The sequence below is a fragment of the Octodon degus genome, unplaced genomic scaffold (genome assembly GCF_000260255.1).
Source record: "Octodon degus isolate 3935 unplaced genomic scaffold, OctDeg1.0 scaffold00131, whole genome shotgun sequence".
Lineage (NCBI taxonomy): Eukaryota > Metazoa > Chordata > Mammalia > Rodentia > Octodontidae > Octodon > Octodon degus.
In genome coordinates this window covers 2,050,825-2,070,963 of record NW_004524707.1, presented here as the reverse complement: position 1 = coordinate 2,070,963, position 20,139 = coordinate 2,050,825, and the positions used below count along the sequence as shown (strand labels likewise).

The 20,139-nt window shown below is 43.2% G+C and overlaps 1 protein-coding gene across 1 annotated transcript in view; it reads left to right on the top strand.

Annotated features, from left to right (window-relative positions):
- Positions 1-17,576: 17,576 nt before the first annotated feature.
- LOC101585906 (cilia- and flagella-associated protein 36-like) overlaps positions 17,577-20,139 on the top strand; it is a 4,302-nt gene continuing 1,739 nt past the window's right edge. The window contains exon 1 of the mRNA XM_023701182.1: positions 17,577-17,586. Within this exon, the coding sequence (XP_023556950.1) occupies positions 17,577-17,586 (10 nt within the window). The remainder of the gene's footprint in view (positions 17,587-20,139) is intronic.

Below are 20,139 nucleotides of genomic sequence, written 5' to 3'. Positions count from 1 at the left end.
TTGAGACACAGTCTCTCTAAATCACTGAATTGCTTGGACTGGTCTTGCACTTGTGATCATCCTGTCTGCCTCCCAGAGTTCTGGGACTGTAGAAATACAGCACCATGTCTGGCTTCCTTGTCTTATTGATGATTTGTGCCCATCACTTGGGTAAAATTTAGGAAGCCATGCTTATTAAAGTTGCTAAAGACATGAATCTTAGAAGGAAAGTGGGCATATGGAATGACAGGGTGAGAATCCTAAAATATTGTGACAATCTGGAACAATATAAGCTTATTCCAGCAAGATAAATACAATCCTTCAGGGTCGAATATAAATAAAGAAACTTCCACCACCAAAGAACAAAAAAATACTTGGGATACTCACAGGACACTTAGCTGAGAGAGCAGGCTTTGGGTAGGTTTACCCGAAGATAGATGCAGGTTTACAATTTAAGTACACCATTTGGTAACAGTAAACCTTGGAGACTGATTTGTTTAAAACTCTCAGATCACTAGCTTTTTGAATTAGAGGTAATTTACATAAAGGGTCTGGAAGTTTCTGATTCCAAATGCTTGGTAATTGACCAATAAAAGATCTAAATTGCTTATAAAGGTGCTGGTAAGATTATGGCCACTCCTGAGCCTCTGAAGTCTAGGTAGGAGAAAGCTGTCCAAGAGGACTTTCTCCCATTTCTTTCAGAAATGCTTTATAATCTGCGTTGTTCAATGGGGGGTGGAAAGCATTAGCCTCCTCTGGTGACTGAGTTCTTGAGATACACTATTGCAACTAAAGAACCAAAGCTTTATTTTATTTTATTTTTTGAGGTACTGGGGATTGAACTCAGGACCTTGTACTTGCCAGGCAAGTGCTTATTCTACTGAGCCATCTCCCTGGCCCTAAAGTTTTATTTTAATTGCAGTTCATTGAAATGCCAACACTCATTTGTGTTGTGGCCACCATATTGGATAAAACAGATCTAGATGTTAAGAAACACTGAGCTCCAAAACCACACTGGACCTGGAGGATGACTTGTCAGCTTCTAAATTGATGGCCATTTCATCATGACTGAAATGTACAATTTGATAGGTTTTGGTACACCTACACCATAAAACTATTCCCTCAATCAAGACCCTCAGGATCTCCAGCAGTCTTCTCCCTCTCCTTTATAGCCCGTCTCTCCAGCCACTCTCATTCAGTTCCTCATCCTTCTGCTGCTCAGCCCAGCAGTGTCAACTTGTTTGGTATTTTTAGTGTGTCATGGAAATGGAATCATATAATCACACGTAGTCTTTTCAATCTAGCATCTAGCATCTTTAACTCGATGAAATTTTGGCGTTACTTTATTTGTGGTACTGAGGATTGAACCTGGGGTCTTTGCACTAAGCTACATCCCCATCCCTTTTTTTTTTTTTTTTAATCTCTTAATTTGAGCCATGATTTCGCTAAGCTGTTAAGGCAGGGGTGAAATTGGCCATTCTCCTTTCCCTGCCTCTCTGACTGCTGAAATTACAGATGTGAACCACCGTGTCCACCTGTCAGTATAAGTATGTTAAGCTTTGCCCATCATGTGGCATGCATACCGCTAGGCCACAAGTTGTCCATCACTCTGACGGACACATGGGCACTTCCAGCTTCTAGTCATGGCCCATAAGGATGCAAAAACATTGGAAAATTGGGATGCAACTTGGGGTTAGAACTCTTACCTATAATGTACAAGGCACAAGGGTCAAACCTCAGAACGGCATAGATTTTTTAAAAAGTAGTTGTTTTTATGGATAAAAGTTGTTTTTCTCTTGAGTAAACACCTGGGGTCTATTAGATGTCTGACTTTTTGAGAAACTGCTAGATTCTGTTCCTAGATAATTGTAACACTTTGCATGCCCATAGTGTTAATGTCCTTGTTCTTCCTGTCCTCACCAATACTTAGTATGGTCAGTCTTCTAAATTTTAGTTATTCTATAAATTCCAACATTGTAGAATGTCATTGTATTTTTAATTTGCACTTCCTTAAAGATTAATGATGTTGAACAGCTTTCAACAATGTTTATTTGCTATCTAGCTCAGTTGTTTGAAATGCTTTTTCAAATATTTTGCTCATTTTAAAATTTGAGGGGGCCCTGCCGGTTGGCTCAGTTGTTTAAGCACCTGCTTATGCAAATGCAGTCAGGCACAGGATACCTTGGTTCCATCCTCAGCTCCATGTGCCTTACCAGACCCACCCTTAAGGCAGCCTGAGCCAGGAAAAAAAAATCCTTGTCGACTTTCAAGAAGAAAGATTTGTACAAATAGTGTTTACACACAATATCGTGTCTGCTTCTTGTACTATGAATAACTACTATGAAGACAACAATATGCAAAGTATTAATTATTGTAATAGTCCTACTAACCTGTTTTGAAACTGTTTCATTGTTATTTCTTTATCAATAAAATTAATTAAAAAGTTTTGTGCTATTTACCTTTCTATTATGCAGCTCAACAAGCATTTTGCATATTCTGGGTATAAATCTTTTATCTGATATACGCTGTGCGAATGTTTCCTCCCAAGAGGTGGCTTGCCCTTGCAGTATCTCAACAGTGTCTTTTGAAGACCAGTAGTTTTCAGTTTGGGCTAAGTCTAATTTATCAAGTAGTTCTTTCATGGATTATGTTTTTCACTATCACATCAAAGAAATCTTTGCCTAAGTCCTGAACACAAAGTTTTTTCTTCAATATTTTCAGTGAAAAGTTTAAAATTTTAGGTTGTATACCTAAAGCTGTGATACATTTTTCAGTTAATGTTTGTACGTGGCGTGAGGTAAAGATTAAAGTTTGCTTCAATATATAGCCTAATTGTTACAATTTCATTCACTGAAGAGATTATCTTTTCTCCACTGATTACCTTTAGCTCTTTGTCAAAAATTAGCTGTCCGACCAGGTATGGTGGTGCACATCTATAATCCCAGCACGTGAGAGGCTGAAGCAGGACTACCATGAGTTCAAGACCATTTTAAATTACACAGTGAAAACCTGCTGTAAAAAACAAAAACAACATGCTGGCTCTGCCCCCAGGGTGCACTGAGATGGCAATTGAGACTGGGCATGGTGGCGTGTGCCTGCTCTTGGAAGACTGTGAACAGGTGGATCACTACTAGTCCAGTCTAGTATTAAGACCCTGAACACCCTGTAGACCCTCCCTAAAATAAAAAAAAATATTAGCTATCCATATGACATATATGAGTCTCTTTCTAGAATTTGACATTCTCTGATTTGACTATCCTAAACTACATAGGAACAACCTGGTTTATAAAACAAAACAAAAACTTCAGCTATCCATATTATATACATGGGTCTCTTTCTAGAATTTCTATTATTTCATTGATCTATTTTTAAAATTATTTATTTATTTATTTGGTACAGGGTCTTACTACACAGCTCAGACTCATAGTGATCCTCCTGCCTCAGCCTCCACAGTACTGGTATGTCTGTTGAATCTATAGATCAATTCAAGGAGAATTGATATTCTTAAAAATATTGAGTCTTCTTACCTATGAGTAAGGTTTATAACTCCATTTATTTATGTCTTTTAGTCCACACAGCAATGTTTTAGAGTTTTCACTGTGCAAGTCTTCCATATCTTTGATCAAATTTAGTATCATGTATTTTATATTTTATGTTATAATTATATAAATAATAAGCATTATTTTCAATTTCTGCTTATTCATTGCTAGTAAAGAAAGACACTTGATTTTTCATATTTAGAAACAATTTTTTTAAATGTATTTGGTACAGGGTCTCACTAAGTAGCTCAGACTCATAGTGATCCTCCTGTTTGCAGGCTCCCCAGTGCTGGGGCAGGGCCACTGTGGCACGTGGTGCTGGGACTCAAACCCCAGTCCCTGCACTTGCCTAAGCAGATGTTTAGTCACTGAGCTATCTCGCTGGCCCAAAAGTTGGTTTTTATATATTAATTTTATGCCTTGCAACATTGTCTGATTCCCTCAATAATTTTAATAATATTTTTAAAGGGGAAAGGGTTTTAATTCATGGTTTCAAAGTTTCAGTACCAGTGCCAAAGCCACTTGTATTTTTTGCTTTGGGCCTGTAACAGCCCAAAGTACAGTCCATAGTATTTTCTACATAGACTGCAAATAAAGATAGCTTTACTTGTTACTTACCAATCCGGATGTCTTTTTCTGCTTTATGCAGTGGCTAGAATCCTAAGTATATTGAATGCATTAGTGAAAGTGAACTGAAAAAGTCTTCAGTATTTAATAAAGTTAATGTTATCTATGAGTTTTTTACAAATGTCATTTATCAAATTTAATAAGTTTTCTAAAACAGGTATTTGGAGCTCTACATTTTCCCTTAAATGTTGTTTGAGAAGCATTCAGCGAATTCTGATGTATGATGCTTTCATTTTCATTGGATCAAAATATTTTCCAATTTCTCTCTTGATTTCTTCTGTGATGCAATGGTTATTCAGAAGTCCACTCATGCACCACATAATGAAGCTGTGGTCAACAAGGGACCACATAGCTTGGATCTGAAATGTCTCCCAAGGACTGAGGCAAAGGCCTGCCCTCTAAGCTGTGGGGCTACTGGGACATGATCAATTCTTTAGGAGTAGACCCTTGGGGTAGGAAGTTAAGCCATTGGTGGGTGGGCCCTTAAAGGGAACATTGGGACCCAACCCCTATCTGATTGTTTGTTTGTTTGTTTGTTTGTTTGTTTGTTTGAGAGATCTCACGATATAGTTCAGGCTGGCCTGGAGTCACTATGTAAGCCAGGCTGGCCTCAAACTTGCAGCAATCCTCCTATCTCAGCCTCCCAGGTGCTGGGTTTACAGGCATGCACCACCATGCCCAGCCTCTCTTTTGAATTTCTTTTTTCTTCCTAGCTACCAAGAGGTTAGCGATTTCCTTTACCATGTTCTGTTGCCATGAAGTACAAGCTGTTACAGGACCAAAGCAAAAAATACAAGTGGCTGTGCCACTGGTACTAAGACCTCTGAAACCATGAATTAAAACTCTTTTCCCTTTAAAGTTGATTATCTCAGATATTTTTGTCACAGTGACAGAATGTTACTATTAGTTACAAACAGAAAACAAATAGCAAGAGGATTGCCTCAAAGTTAACCATATCAGGGGCTGGTGAGATGGCTCAGTGGTCTAAAGCACCTACTTAGAACAAGGTAAGCTAAACAAAGTACAGGAACCGCGGTTCAATCCCCCAGCACCACAAGCCAGCCAGCCACGCCCCCTGGTGGGCTGAGCTGGCCACACACACACACACACACACACACACACACATAAATAAAATAAAATGTAAAAAAAAAAAGTTAACCATATCAATAATCATATACACAAAGGCCTAAACACCCTAAATGAAAAACAGAACTCATCAGATTGAAATTTTTTTTAAAAAGTAACTGTAAGAGAAATAGATGTGCACCTTAAAGACATAAACAGGTCAACATAAGAATGGAAAAATACAGGAAGGTATACCACAATATTTTTCTTGACTAAATAATGCTAGTCAGGGGGCCCGCCCACTAGCTCAGTTGTTTAAGTGCCTGCTTAAACAAAGCAGTCAGTCTCTAGGATCGGGGGTTTGATTCCCGCATACTCAAGGCAAACCAGACCAGCGCTGGAGGCAATCTGGAGCCGCCAAAAAAAAAAAAAAAAAAAAAAAAAATGCTAGTCAGAGTAGACTGGATATACCTGTACAGTATAGGCCTAAATCTGTCTATATATTATATAATATATTGTCAAAATTAAAGAATGTGATTTTATGGTGATAAGATGTCCATTTATTAAGAGGGTATAATAACATTAAAGGTTTATGTAACCAATAAAAGGCCTTCAAAATACATGAAACAAGCCAGTTACTATGGCTTATAAATCCAGCTACTAAAGAGACTAAGGCAGGAAGGTCTCCAGTTCTGACCAGCCTGGGGGATGTACAAAGACCATGTTTCAAAATAAAAAGTAGAGTTCCAGGAATGCAGCTCCGTGTACAGCACTTGCCTGGCAATGGTTCAACCTCTGGCACTGCCAAAACCCCCAAAGACTATAACACAACCTCATACAACTGCAAAAAGAAATAGACACATTTACAATTGTGGTAGAAGATTGCAACAATAATTTATCAGTGAGGCTCGGGATGTAGCTCAGCAGTACAGCACCTACCTGGCAAGCTCAAGGTCTTGAGTTCCATTCTCAGTGTCAGAATAAAAATCATCATCATCATCATCATCATCATCATCATCATCATCATCATCACCACCATCTCTCAATAGTAGATAAAATAAGCAAGCAGAAAATTATCAAAGATGTTTGTAGACTGACTTGACCTAGTCGACATATATAGAACATTCAACTGCACAATACTAGAACATATATTCTTTTCTAGTGTATACAGATATGTACCAAGATTAAACCATATTCCAGGATATAAAACAAGTCTTAATAAATTTAAAAGGATTCAATTATACAACATATATTCTCTGACCATGATGGTATTAAATTAGAAATCAATAGCAAAATTCTGCCTGCAATGCCTTAGCTGATATAATACCCAGGACAGCCAGTGGACACATGGACCCAAACCATAGCAGCACCATTTGTTGTCAATGCCTTTTCTCTTTTTATTTCTTCTTTTTACTTAATTTTTTAATTATTGCTTTTATATCTTTTGTTAGCTAATTGTACACAATTCTGTTTCATTGTCTTTATTTTATTGTCTTGCTTTGGGGAGATAGAGAGCTGAGAGATATCTTCAGATTTTATTATATCACGTCATAAAGCACAAGAGCCTTACAATGGCATACTTACATTATTTCACCCTCAGACTTTGTGTTACTATAGTTATATACTTTACCTGCACTTAAGTTATAAATGATGAAATATATTAACAATATTTTTAAATAGGAAATTATCATTTGAAGATTTTTTTAAATTACATATACTTACCCAAATAATACCATCTCACATATGCTTTATTCTTTTATGCTCATTCAGAATTCCTTCTAACATCATTTTCTTCTGCCTACAAGGATTTTTTTTTATTTCTTGTAGTGCAGGTTTGTTAGCACTGAATTCTTTAAACTTTTGTGTGTCTTCCACAAGACATTTTATCTTCATTTTCAAAAGGTATTTTCACTAGGTATAGCCTTCTAGGCTGACAGTTGTTATCTTTCAGTATTTTAAAGATATTGTACCACAGTCTTCTCAATCCCCTTATCACCAAAAATAAGTCTGCTATCATTTGTTCCTCACTACATAATATATCTCTTTTCTCTATGGGTGCCTTAGATACTTTTCTTGTTAAGACAAAATACCTAAAACCCACAGTTAATGGAGGAAAAGTTTTATTTGGCCTACAGTTTGTAGTGGTTTCCATCCATAATTGGCTGCTCCAAGGCAGAGGGGTGTCACAGAGAGGAAACAGCTCATGGTAGGCAGAAGGCAGGAAGCAAAGCAGAGAAGAAGCAAGCAGCAAACTACAAGCAGCAAGAAGAGACTCTCTTTCTGTCCCTTGTATTCTATCCTGGCTGCTCATCCTCAGGGCAGGTAACATTCACACCCAGGGAGGGGCAGCCTTAATCCTAGCGTCACACATCCTAGACCCAGCCACCTCCAGAAAGCCCCATCTATGACCATGTGAAGCTTTAGGGAGAAATCTAGGTACAGCCATAAGAATGCGCTTTTGAGATATGTTTGATTATAATTTGCGTTGCTAACATTTCCACTAATGATGTTAACATTTCACCCACTCCAGCTCCCAAAGTCACGGCTGACAACTGGGTGGGATTGGACTAAGCAGGACAGCCACACGTGCGCCAGTAGAGAGAGGAGTATTTCCTTGGATCTTAAGACAACTGTGTGACTAAATCCAGCCAGTGGAAAAGAATGTAATACCCTGTGCCAATTAATTTGTCCAGTTGCGAATTCTCAAGAATAAAATTTTAATATTGCTTCTTCTGAAATATCCTCTTTGGCATAGCCCCAAAATTGTTTCACATTTTTTGTCCACTGAGAAGTGCGATCTATGCTTCCTGCCTTTGATCTGTAACTAGTTCACTGATAAAATACAGTAGAAGTGACATTGTGCTGTTTTTCTTGCCCAGCCATTAAGACCCTGTCAGTTCCTATTTTACCGCTCTTGGGATGTTTGAACTTGGAATCCAGACAGAAGTGAATCCCACCAACTTGGACAGAAACTCAGTTGGAAAGGAAGCTCAGAGCCCACTGTCTCAGCCAAGTTCTCAAGGAGCCACCTTGGCCACAGTCCTGCAATGTGGCCTGCTGGCCTCAGATGCTTTGCCCAGCTGAGTCATGCACGACAGATTTGCGATCAAAATGAATGACCGCTGCTGTTTTAAGTTTCTAAGGCTCTGGGTGATTTATTACCAGAGCTAGCTCGGCAATTGCCTTCTGCTCTGATCCCCTATGGCTCCCTCTCATCTGACTCAAGCTTTTCTGTCCCTTTCCTCTGCACTGAGATGGTCCTGTCCTAGCAGAACTCACGCTGTTCTTCATAGAAAGCACTTGTTCTTCAAAGCTGAGTGTGTGCAAGTGTGTTCTAGTACAAGTTCCATCAGCTAATTTCAGAGGCTCTGAGTCACTGCACTATGCCCTGCAGAATGCCCACCCTCCTGTGTGCTAGCTCGTGTCTCTTGCTAATATTCTACATGCCCTGCTTTGGCATCTGTTTCTTCTGCTTGGGCAATATTCTACCCACTGATCGCAATCTATGTCTGTACCAGCTACTCACATTTAGGAGTATGTATTTAAAACTTCCAACTATGTATGGATCCACTAGAATTCAGTTATGGTAGAAAAAAACAGCTCCATATTTGAATAGAGTTTAACATGTGGTAACAGATACAAAGATCTGGACTAGGCAGCTGTGTCTCCAAGGAATCACCAGAGAAGCAGAGCTAGAACCTCTTAGGTATATAATAGATTTATTTCAAGGAACTAGCTTATACAGTTGTGTAGGTTGCCAACTCCAAAACCCATAAGAAGGGCCAGTGAGATAGCTCAGTGGACTAAGCACTTGCTTTAGGCAAGCGCAGGGGTCAGGGTTCAAGCCCTGGCACTACATGCCTTGTTGGCCCTGTCCCCCAGGCTCACCAAGCCAGCAACTGAGACTGGGCATGGTGGCACACATCTGTAATCCCAGCACTAAGGAGGCTGAAAACAGGAGGATCACTATGAGTCCGAGCTGCGTAGTGAGACCTCGCACCAAAAAAAAAAAAAATGGTTGCTGTATCACATGATGCTATCTTCAAACTAATTGTCCAAATTATCAGCTATAAATGTGAAAAAAAAAAGAAAAGAAAAGCAAAATAAAACAAAACAAAAAACATAGGGCTGAGTGGCAGACTGGAAACTTTTGGGAAATAGCTAATGTTTTGGTTTTGAGGCAGAATTTCTTCTTCTTGCAGAAAAACTCAGATTTTGCTCTTCTGGTCTTTCAGCTGGTGAGGTGAGACCACCCTCAGAGCTGATGGCAGTAATTCTGCTTACCGCCAGCTTTGTGCCGGTGCTCACTACACCTACGGTATAGCTTCAGAATGACAGCTTATTCACTCATGCCTGAGAATAAACATGTATTTGTGGTGGGAATCCAGACATAAGTGAACAAGCCAACTGACACCATCACAGTAACTATAAGATATAAAAGACAACTATAACATATCAGAATAGCCACAGTTGCTAAGAGCAGAGGAAGCAAATGGAAAAAAAAGGTAAAAATATTAAAAATTGGAAACTCAGTACAGAGGCCCTGAGGAATAGAAAAACCCAGTGCTATGTTCTGAGCTCATAGAAGATCTGCACAACTGGGACCCAAATCTCCTCAGAAAGGGTACTGGCTGCCTCAGGCCCCAAGAGTACATGACAGAGCTGATTTGGCAAGTGTCAGGAAAGCTACAACCTGGGCTCAGCCACTGCCACAAAAAGAAAAACTTTGTGATAAAAATGTTATGATAAAGTTGTACCAAGCTAATACAGGAGCTAGAGGAGAGCAGCAACCCTTAGGAACCATAAAGAAAGACAAAACCTCTTGGCTCCTGATGGGTTCTGGCCTTTGTATAAATTCCTGAATTCTTATGGTGGTCATCTAATATGGATGAAGCCCTTAAAACAACAGCTCATCTTCCCAGAGACCACCTGCCCACTTCTTCTCCAACCCAGCCCGGGGTGCAGTTTCCTTCCACCTTTCCCACCACCTCAGGAAATACCCCAGTCAGCTCCTCAGATAGTTCCCAACATCCCCCTCAAACTCCACCCCTAACAAAAGGCCATAGAAGCCCAGCTTTCTTGGTCTCAGGCCGGAGAATCCACCAGACCCATCTGCCCTCAATCCTCTCCATGTCTTTGGAGTTAATAAAGGCTTCTTTTATTTTCCTATCTCTTTACTATGCTGCCAAAAAACCTATCAGTTCCTTCTCTTGATTCGAAGACTCCATTTAATGCTCTTCTCTTCAGAGCCAACTGGAAATGCAGACTTGTAGTCTAGGGCCCCAGAGCAGAACGGGGCAGGACGGCTTCACAGCTGGAGGACAAGAGCCCCACAACTGATACAGTCTACCTTCAGCTGTCCAGCAGCCCCGACATCACTCCACCAACGAGTGCACCTTGATGGACCACAAAAAATGTTCTTTCATTTTTACCTTCTTTCCGAATTCAGAATTGTAAAGCCTCAATAGTCACTGCCTTCATCTCTCTCAGCCACACGCTTGGATTCTGTCCAACTGCCACCCGAACTTTGCCTTAAAAAGACGCTCTAAACTTAACTTCCAACAAATCTTACCAAAAATAGTACGGGTAAGAGGGAAAGAGAAGTGTGAAATTCTGTGCACACACACACAGGAGCACGAAACTCACCACAAGGCTTGAATTGATACCGATAACTTCCTCCTCCTGCTGTCTACGTCACATCTCCTTGGTCTTCCTCGAGCACCTCAGACGGCTGGGGTTTTATATGATGGGGTGACCCATTTTGTGGAGGATCTGAATCATCAGCAGTTATTCCTTTAGCCAGGAAGTAGGGGAATTTATTCCTTAGGAATCAAGACTTCAACCCCTAAAAGATTTCAAAAGTCTCAGAGATGGAAACCAAAACTTCTGTGACTAGGCAATGAGATGGAGTAGTGGGATAAGGTAGTCCCTCTCCTCTCCCTGGTAGCTATACTCATGTCATCTGACTATGAGAAACACAGAACCATACAATTACCTCTGACTCAAAGGCGGTCTACAACCTTTGATGCATATCCCCGTCTTCTCAGGACATAACCTTCCCACTGGTTCCATAACTGGATCTTCGGCAGGTCACTGCATCTGTCTATGAGGCCAGCTGCTTCTAAGGGGGTGGACTATGAAACCATATCTGTTCATCCCATGGGCATGAGCTCAGTGCTGCTTTTCTTTGGAAATGACTTTCTTGTTCAAAAGCAATGCTATCTTGACAGACATGGTGGCATACATCTGTAATGTTACCACACAGGAATCTGAGGCAGGGGGCTCACTGTGAGCTCAAGGCCAGCCTGAGCTACATAGTAAATTCAAGACCAGCCTAAACTACACGTCAGAGAGAGAGAGAGAGAGAGAGAGAGACAGAGAGAGAGAGAGACAGAGACAGAGAGACAGAGAGAGAGAGACACAGAGACAGAGAGAGAGAGACAAAGACAGAGAGAGACAGAGACAGACAAACAGAGACACAGAGATAGACAGAGAGGACAGCAGTAATGATGTTTCAAGTGTTCTATATTTTGTAATCACAGATGGTGGCTCTGGCAGAAGAGCAAATCTGTACTCAGATTACAGGTCCCCTGCAGTGAAAGAACACTTTTCCTCCCTAATAGAATGGTTGTAACATAATCCATCAGCCCCTAGGGACTGCATGGGCCCTTTAGGGAATTGCATAACAGTGATTTTAGTTTAGTCAGCAAGTTAGGCATTTGCCCTTTTAAGAGTCCCCCCAATAAAACACTTTGCTTAGGTGAAGTCCAGCTGTTCTGTCCATAGTGGATAGCTCCTGCACCTTATGTTATGGCTATAGAGATCTGCTGAGCTCTTGCTGTAGCCTGGGAAAGAACAGTGACGAGAATGAGGGAAAAACAGACAAGAGACAAAAAGCTGGGTCCCGTGGAGCTCCTCTCTCTCTTGAGTAAAGGAGAGGAGCTGCCCAAGAATAGGAGGCATTTGTTTACATCCTAGAGAGATTGTTCAGTTCAGCCTCTCTACTCAGCAGTCAGTTAATAAGCTGCAACAGCGTGCTTTGAGGAGCCCAGGTGTTATCGGGCTGGCTTCGTCCTTGGCATAGTACAGCTGTCACTCTCCATGTATCTGTGCCAGCTTCAGCCGCTCCCAGCAATGGCCATCTTACACACAGGCTCACTGAGCAAGCCCTGGGGCGCATGGGGAAAGGTGCTGACTAGAATCTGCCTGGAGCATTCATCCCCCTCCAATCAAGACACCCAAGTCTGAAACAGGATCAGTTCTGGACAGTGGATTGGAGGAAAGTCGACTGGGGTTTTTGGTCTTCAAACAGTTTCCTAAGTCACTGATCTTCTTTCTCCAGTTCACAGTGATAAACTAGTTCCGCTGAAGGTCCTTAGATTTCAGAACATTTTGATTACCACTGTGTTCCTTTTTTGTTTGTATGTTTGTTTGTTTGTTTTTATGGTCAATGCAATCCCCTTTTCGGAGGTGAAATTACAACATTGGGTCTCTGTTATACGGGAATTTGCTGAGATCACAGAGCCCAGTTCAGTGGTAAGATCGGCCTACCCATACCGGCCTTGCAGCAGACAGCATCGCAAAGCTTTACGAAGACTAAAGTACTGCCTTCAGCAGCGTACTTCCCAGTGTCCTAAAGAAGGGGGGCTCTGAGGGATGCGTGGGGCAGGTGCACAGATCTCCTGTGGTAAAGTCACAAATGGCCCTTCCTTCCTAAGTGCACGGGAGAGGAATCCCAACCTTACTGAATACCCCCACCCGTGGCCCAAGGGCCATCAGCCATTTCCTCCTGAGTCAGATATCCTACTTGCCCCCAAAGCCCAGAGACAGTATCTGATCCACATTATAGCACAGGTGGCAATAAAGCACTGGGTTAGGTCAAGGGAAGAGTGAGCACCTGTCCTCTTCAGGGCAGCTGCCTGAACGACATTGGTAAGCCCTTCATTGTTTGTATCTGGCTGCCCCCACAAGAGCTTGCTCTCAGAGGCGGCTCTCAGAAGCTGACTGGATTATGGGGCTGCTGCGGGCTCGCTATGAGGAGCTGGTTTGCCGGAAGAGGCAGTCCCTGGGGTCTTTCCCTGGAAGGGTGTCTCCCTCCCTGGCTCTGCCCCTCAACCCTGACTTCCTCCGCCCAAGTCCTTCTACCATGCCCTGAGCGTGAAACCATGCTTCTCTAAGCTGCGAGCCAATAAGTCCCTTCTGCCTTTTAAGTTGCGGAATTTTGATGCAGCCGCAAGGAATGCGACAGACAAATCCTTTCCAAAAACTCAAATGGGGTGGTTGATCCACACCTGCTGATGCTGAGCCACTACATACCGTCCACTGGCTTAGGTGTGGAAGTTCCTGTCAAACTCACTAGAAGGGAAAGGCAGTGCGGTGCACGTCATTTGTATGGTTTTTTTTAATTTTTATTAATTTTATTGAGAAACAAATAGCAATGAGACAATTTCAAAACAGTTTAGTAGGACAGTTACAAGAGTTGATGCATTGCATACTGTTGTCTTCATAGTAGTTATTCATAGTACAAGATGCAGACATGATATCCTGTCCAAACACTATTAGTACAAATCTATCTTCAGTGCAGTTGCTTAGTTCACAGGTATCAGCATACATAGTTAGTCAGACGTCTTTTGGTACAAATACAGACCTCTCTCCACCCACTTCACAAGGGCCTAGGCGTACACCAAGGCTGCTACGGCGCCACCTAGTGGCCGAGTCCTCTCCAGCCTTAGGGTCTTGCAGTATCTACAACAAACAGGTAAAGAGCAGATGTTTTTCATACGTGCGTGTATATATATTTAAAATTTACAACATGATGTTATGGGATATGTATAGAATCTAAGATGGCCACTGAGGCAAGCTTTAACATATCTTTCACTTTACAGTTACTCTGTGTGTCTGACAGAGCAACTAAAATCTCCTTACTCGCCCTGTCTCTAGTGCAAAGGTATTTTACTAACATTTGTCCTCCTGTTGAGCACGAGTTCTCCAGACTTGGAAATCCTACATGCCTGCTATCTTGTACTCCTCACGTACTACTCCCCAGTTCCTCTTTCTGGGGTGACTACTCTTTCCTTCTCCTTCTTGTGCTCTGAGCTCTTATATTGTACGTGTGTGACCAGGAAATATATTTTTAATTTTTATCTGTTTTTCTTTCGTTTTTTTTTCCACTAGTGAAGATTTAACCCAGAAGTGCTACATTCCATTTTTATTTTTTACTTCAAGAAGGATTTCTCTAACCTGCCGGGCTGGCCTGGAACTTATGATTCTCCCACCTTACTTTCCCAAGTAGCTTGAATGACAGGCAGACACCACCACACCTGGCTTCTATCTGCTTTTTTAGTTCAGCAAAATATTGTCTAGGTGCAACAAATGGTGGGATTTTCTTATTTTTAGGGCTGACTGTTATTCCATTGTAGTTGGGATAGATGGATGGATGGATACATGGGTACCACAATTGCTTTATCCAGCTATCCATCAATGTAGTGTTTCCACATCTTGGCTAGTTTGACTGATGCTGAAGTGGACATAGGACTGAAAATATGTTTGTGAAGTGTCTACTCTCCGTGTATGTATGTAGATAGATCGATCGATCGATCTATATCTTAGTGATTTCATAAAAGTGGATAAAAGGTTGAGTTGGGTGTGTTTCAAACTTTCTCAGTGACTGGGGGAAGGAGAAAAACATTTTTTAAAGTCCATGGCAGACAAGTGAGTGAGAGATTCTGCCACCCCCTCAGGATCCCCCCCCCAAGACTGAGCCCAAGCCCAGGCCTGGCGAGTGTGTGGGACAGCTTCCACGTTCCCCTGCATCCCCTGGCCCCCTCCAGACTCAAACCAGGCCTGGCATACAGGACTGGGGTGAAACTGCAGATGAAGTCCCTGCAGAGAGTCTAGGGGACAAAACCCCCCAACTAATCCAAGAGCAGAACATCTTGCCAGAGGGGCATAACAGGTTCACTCCCAAGGGTTGCAGCAGAAAGAAGCTGAGCCCAGCAGCCAGACCCAAGCCAGGCACAACTGGATGGACACAAACTTAGGAGATCTGCACCCAAATACCAGGAGGTACTAAGGTTATAACTGCACCAAAGCTCTACATCAAAGGTCACAGGACAGTGCTATACGAAATGACAAAGACAAGGAGCAAAATGCAATCTCAGGCCCTGAGCCAACCCAGAACAAGTGCAGAGGACACTAGCAAAGAAGATATTGGGAATCACACAGCTGAAATGTCTAAATCAATAGCATCTGAAGTAAAGAAACAACTACAGAGAGGTATGGAGGGACTTAGATCAGAAATAACTTCTAAAATAAAAAAAAAGAAATCTCTGAATTAATAGCATCTGAAGTAAAAGTCAAATACAGAAACATATAGAGGAAATCAGATCAGAAATAATCTCTGTAGTAAAAGAATTAATAACTGCTTCTCAAGAAGACACTGATAAAAAAATAGAGAAGATTAGAAAAACAATGGGTTCCTTGAATGAGCAATACAGGAAAGAAATAGGTCGCACGAAACAGCGTCAGAGAGATATAGAGGAACTTAAAATCTCAATCACAAGCTTGCAAAACCGTTTGAGTGAAAGCAAAGATAGAGTTTCAGATCTTGAAGACACTGTCACAGCTAGTGAAAAGGTAAGAAATGATCTCTTAAAGTCCATGGCAGAGTCATAGGCTGGTCGAGGAGCCTGCACCCAGCTGGCTGGCAAAGTCCCCTCTTGAGGCTGGACTCACTCAAGCAGCAGTCAGGCCTACTCAGAGTGTTTTCATAAGTTTGTGCCCACCCCACTCTGACACTGTCTAGAACCAAGCATCTCAAAGCCTGTGGCAGATGGGACCACACAGATGGATGTGGGACTCATGAATTATCACCCCAACCAATCCGATGAGAACAGTGGACCAACCAGGGCAATGGGTGCTGGAACTCTCTCTCTCTCTCTCTCTCTCTCTCTCTCTCTCTCTCTCTCTCTCTCTCCCCATCTATCCATCTACCTATCTATCTTCCCTACAGCAGGAGGTGTTGCATGTCTGCCTCTCTGCAACAGCAGCACCCAGGGAGCCTTCCGGAGGGACCCCACGCAGCAGTACTGTTTCCCAAGTATGGAGAGTGACTCTGTTCATTCTCGCTGCGCAGGTCCTTCTCCCGGGCTCCCAGGGAGCAGTGTCATTTGGAGTCTTCTGCCTTCCTTCTCCCACCTTCGCCTGCAGATGCACGCCAGGTGCCCTTCCTGGGCCAACCCCTTCAGGGGCCTCCTCACCACCTGGGGCCTCCCTCATGTCTGTCCTGCCCTTTCCTTGTTCCACCACAAGGGGTCCATTTGCCCACAGACTGGGGTGCTGAAACCTCTCCTGGCCTCCTTCTGAGGCTTCCGTCAGCCACAGAGGCGCACACACACTACCAACCTCCCCCAGGGAAGTTAAAGCTGTGCTTTGGCCACTGTGGCTGAAGACTCCCTGATTCTTAGCTTGTTTGTCCTCTGGTACTCAGAAGTTCCTGGGGGCTCCTCGCTCCCCTCCCTTACACCACTCACTGTCTCAGCTCCTGACCCCTGCTCACTTCGATTTCGCCTGCCTTGTCTCTCTCTCTCTCTCTCTCCACACACACACACACACACACACACACACACACACACGGACACGGACTCACACACGTGTGTGCACGCACTCACACTATGAGGCGCCTTTCATGCTCTCCTCACCCCCTAACTCCATCCTTCCTTCAAGCCTGCCACTCTCCATGCAGAGCTGACTACTCTAACTGCTTCTGTATCCCTCCAGTCTGTATCAATTTTTATGGCACTAAGTCAGAAACCAGGGCAACAGAAACTGAAATTTTTCAGTTAATCCAGAACTCCGAAATCTGCTTTCTATTCCTGTAACTTCAAAGTTTATTCTTTATGTGTGACTATGAATGCGGATGACTGTGTGAATGTGCGCGCCGCGCTAAGGTGCAGACCCAGGGCCTCATACAGCCTACCACTAAGCTATATCCCAGCCCTTTTGTATTTTGAGGCAGAGTCTCACTAAATTACCCAAGCTGGACCCAAGTTTGTGATCCTCCAGCCTCAGCTGCCCAAGCAGCTGGGATTGTAGGTACTGGGCACCACACCCGGTAGCAGAACTGCATACACACGGGCAGATCTGATCCTGAATGAGGCCAGTGCCCAAGGAGAGAAGCTGGGAGCCCAGGGATATTTTATCCAGCAGCAAACCCTTAGCCTATCTTGAAGAAACTTACCCCACAAGCTCACCACAGAGGATGGGCATTTGGAGAAAAGGTGCTGAGAGGGTGTGGCTCGCTGGCATGGGGAGGGGACACCTACAGGGGCATCCTGAATGCAACCATGGGCAGAGCTACTGAGCCCCATGGTCACAGGTGAGCCAAATAGAGCCCAAAGAGAGAACTGGCTCCAGGTCATACTGGGAAGGGCCCAGAATTCTTGGCCCAGGCTGGCCCTTCTGCCCCAGTGCACCTGCCACACCCTATCCAGGGGCACAAGAGACACTCTCCCTCCTGGGATGAGCCTGGCGGCAGCAGTGACTGACAAAAGCTGATGTGTGAGGCAGCTGCGAGCCCTCCTGCCTCTGTCAGGGTCCTCCTCACCACCAACAGATGGCGCTTCAACCCATCCCTCTGGAGAGTTTAGTGGAGCCTGTTAATCAGGGTGCTCCAGGGAAGCAAGCCGGAGGACCAACAGAGGCAGCTATGAGGAGGTGTCCTAGCATCGTCTGACAAGGCCATGGATGCTGAAAAGACCCCCAGACTGCCATGCACAGCTGTAGAGTCAGAACACCAGCATGGGACTCGGCGAGTGTCTGAGGCCTGAGAGCCCAGAGCTCCACATCTGAGGGTAGAAGATGGACTTCTCAACCCAAGCAGAGTGAGAGAATTTGCCTCTTTCTGCCATTTTGTCTTCCTCAGCATTGCCGAGCTGGGTGATGCCCACCATCCCAGTGAGGGTGAAGCTTCTCTACTGTGCAGAAGATCCACATGTTCACTTGTTCTGGAAACATCCTCACAGACACACCCGGATTCAGTGCATTCCAGCTCCATGGGCATCCCTTAGTCCGACTGTGGAGATGCATAAAATGGCCCATCACAGCTGGCTGAGGTGGTGGTGCCCCTCTGCAACCCCAGGCGATATGCCAAATTTAAAAACAAAATAAAATATAAAGGATTAGCAATGTAGTTCAGTGCAAAAGACTTGGGCTCAATCCCCTGTATCAAACAAACAAAAAAAAAAAAGGACCCCCACAGGGACATTCATGAGCTAAGAGTGAATGATAAGGGGTGATTTAATAGCGGGTGAAGAGCTTTATCCCCAGCCTATATCTGGAGTACAAACAGGAAGGACTGATACTTGAAGCCCAGAGAGACAGGACCCTGTGCAACATGGGAACATGCCCAGAGCCTGTTCATGACCTTCAGTTCAGGGACATAGCTAGCCCACAGCAACACCAAGAGTGACTCAGGGATTCGGGACTCCAGCTTATCATCTTGCTTTCTGACCCCCTCACTATGCCTCCCACTGGCTGCACCCAACCAAAGTCAGGGACAAAGGTGGCCTTGGACACAGGGCCAAGAGGTCAGCTTCCTGCACATAAAGCAGGGCAGGGCTGGATCTGGAGAGCACACTTAACTAACTCCAGGAGTCCTAGGTGAGACAGCCGGATAGCCACATGCAAAGAAATAAAGCAGGGCCCCACCTGTCTGTGTACAAAAATTGACTGACAGTGGATCAGTGACCTAAATATAAGCAGTGAAGCCATAAACCTGTCAGAAAAAAGAGTTGAGCATTAACTTTCATGACTTGGATTTGGTGGTGGATTCTAAGATATGGCCTCACAAGTGTGAGCAGAAAAAGAAAAACATAGGTGAACTGCACTTCATCAAAATTAAAAGCTTCCATGTATCAAAGGGCATTGTTGGGAAAATGGGAAAAAATTACAAAATGGGAGAAAATATTTGCAAATCATATATGAATAAGGGCTTACTTTCCAGAATATATAAAGAACTCAACAACAAAATGATAACCTGATTTCTCAACATGTACAAAAGACGCAGACATTTCTTCAAAGAAGATGTACAAATGGCCAACAAGCACAACATTGTTAGCCATTAGGAAAATGCAAATCAAAACCACAGCGCGATACTAGTTCATACCTACTAGGATTCTAATACAAATAATACAGGAAATAACATATTGCCGAGGATGTGGAAAAATTAAAGCCTATAACGCTAGAGGGCTTGTACCATTGCTATAGGAAACAGGTTGCCAGTTCCCTGGCAACCTAAAGTGAAAGACAAAATCATCTATAAACCAGCAATTACAAGGGCTGATGAGATACTTCAGCAGCCTAAGTGCCTGCTTAGGCAAGCACAGGGACCAGACTTCGATCCCTGGCACCACATACTGCCCTGCTGGCAACAGAATCCGGGTGTGGTAGCACATGCCTATAATCCCAGCTCTGGGGAGGCTGAAAACAGAAGAATCACTATGAGTTTGAGCTGTCCAGTGAGACCCTGTACCAAGGACATTAAAAAAAAAAAAAAACCAGCAATTCCACTCCCAGATATACACCTAAACAAAGTAAAGAACTCAGATAATCATGTCAGTGTTCATTGCAGTGTTGCTTACAAGTGCCCAAGGGAAGCAACTGAAATGTAGTCCATCAACAGAGGAAAAGATAAACAACATGATCTATGGACATGATCAAGTGTTACTCAGCTGTAAAAAGGAAGGATTTTCTAATACGTGAGAAAACATGGGTGAGCCTTAAAAATATTAAGCAAAGTCAGACAAATACTGAGATCTCACTTATATGAACATCTCATAGCTGTGGGGGACTCAGGTCAATAATTTCTGACATTGCCAGTTAAACAGAAGACCCAATGCTATTATGGGCTACTGGACTCTTTTAGAATATT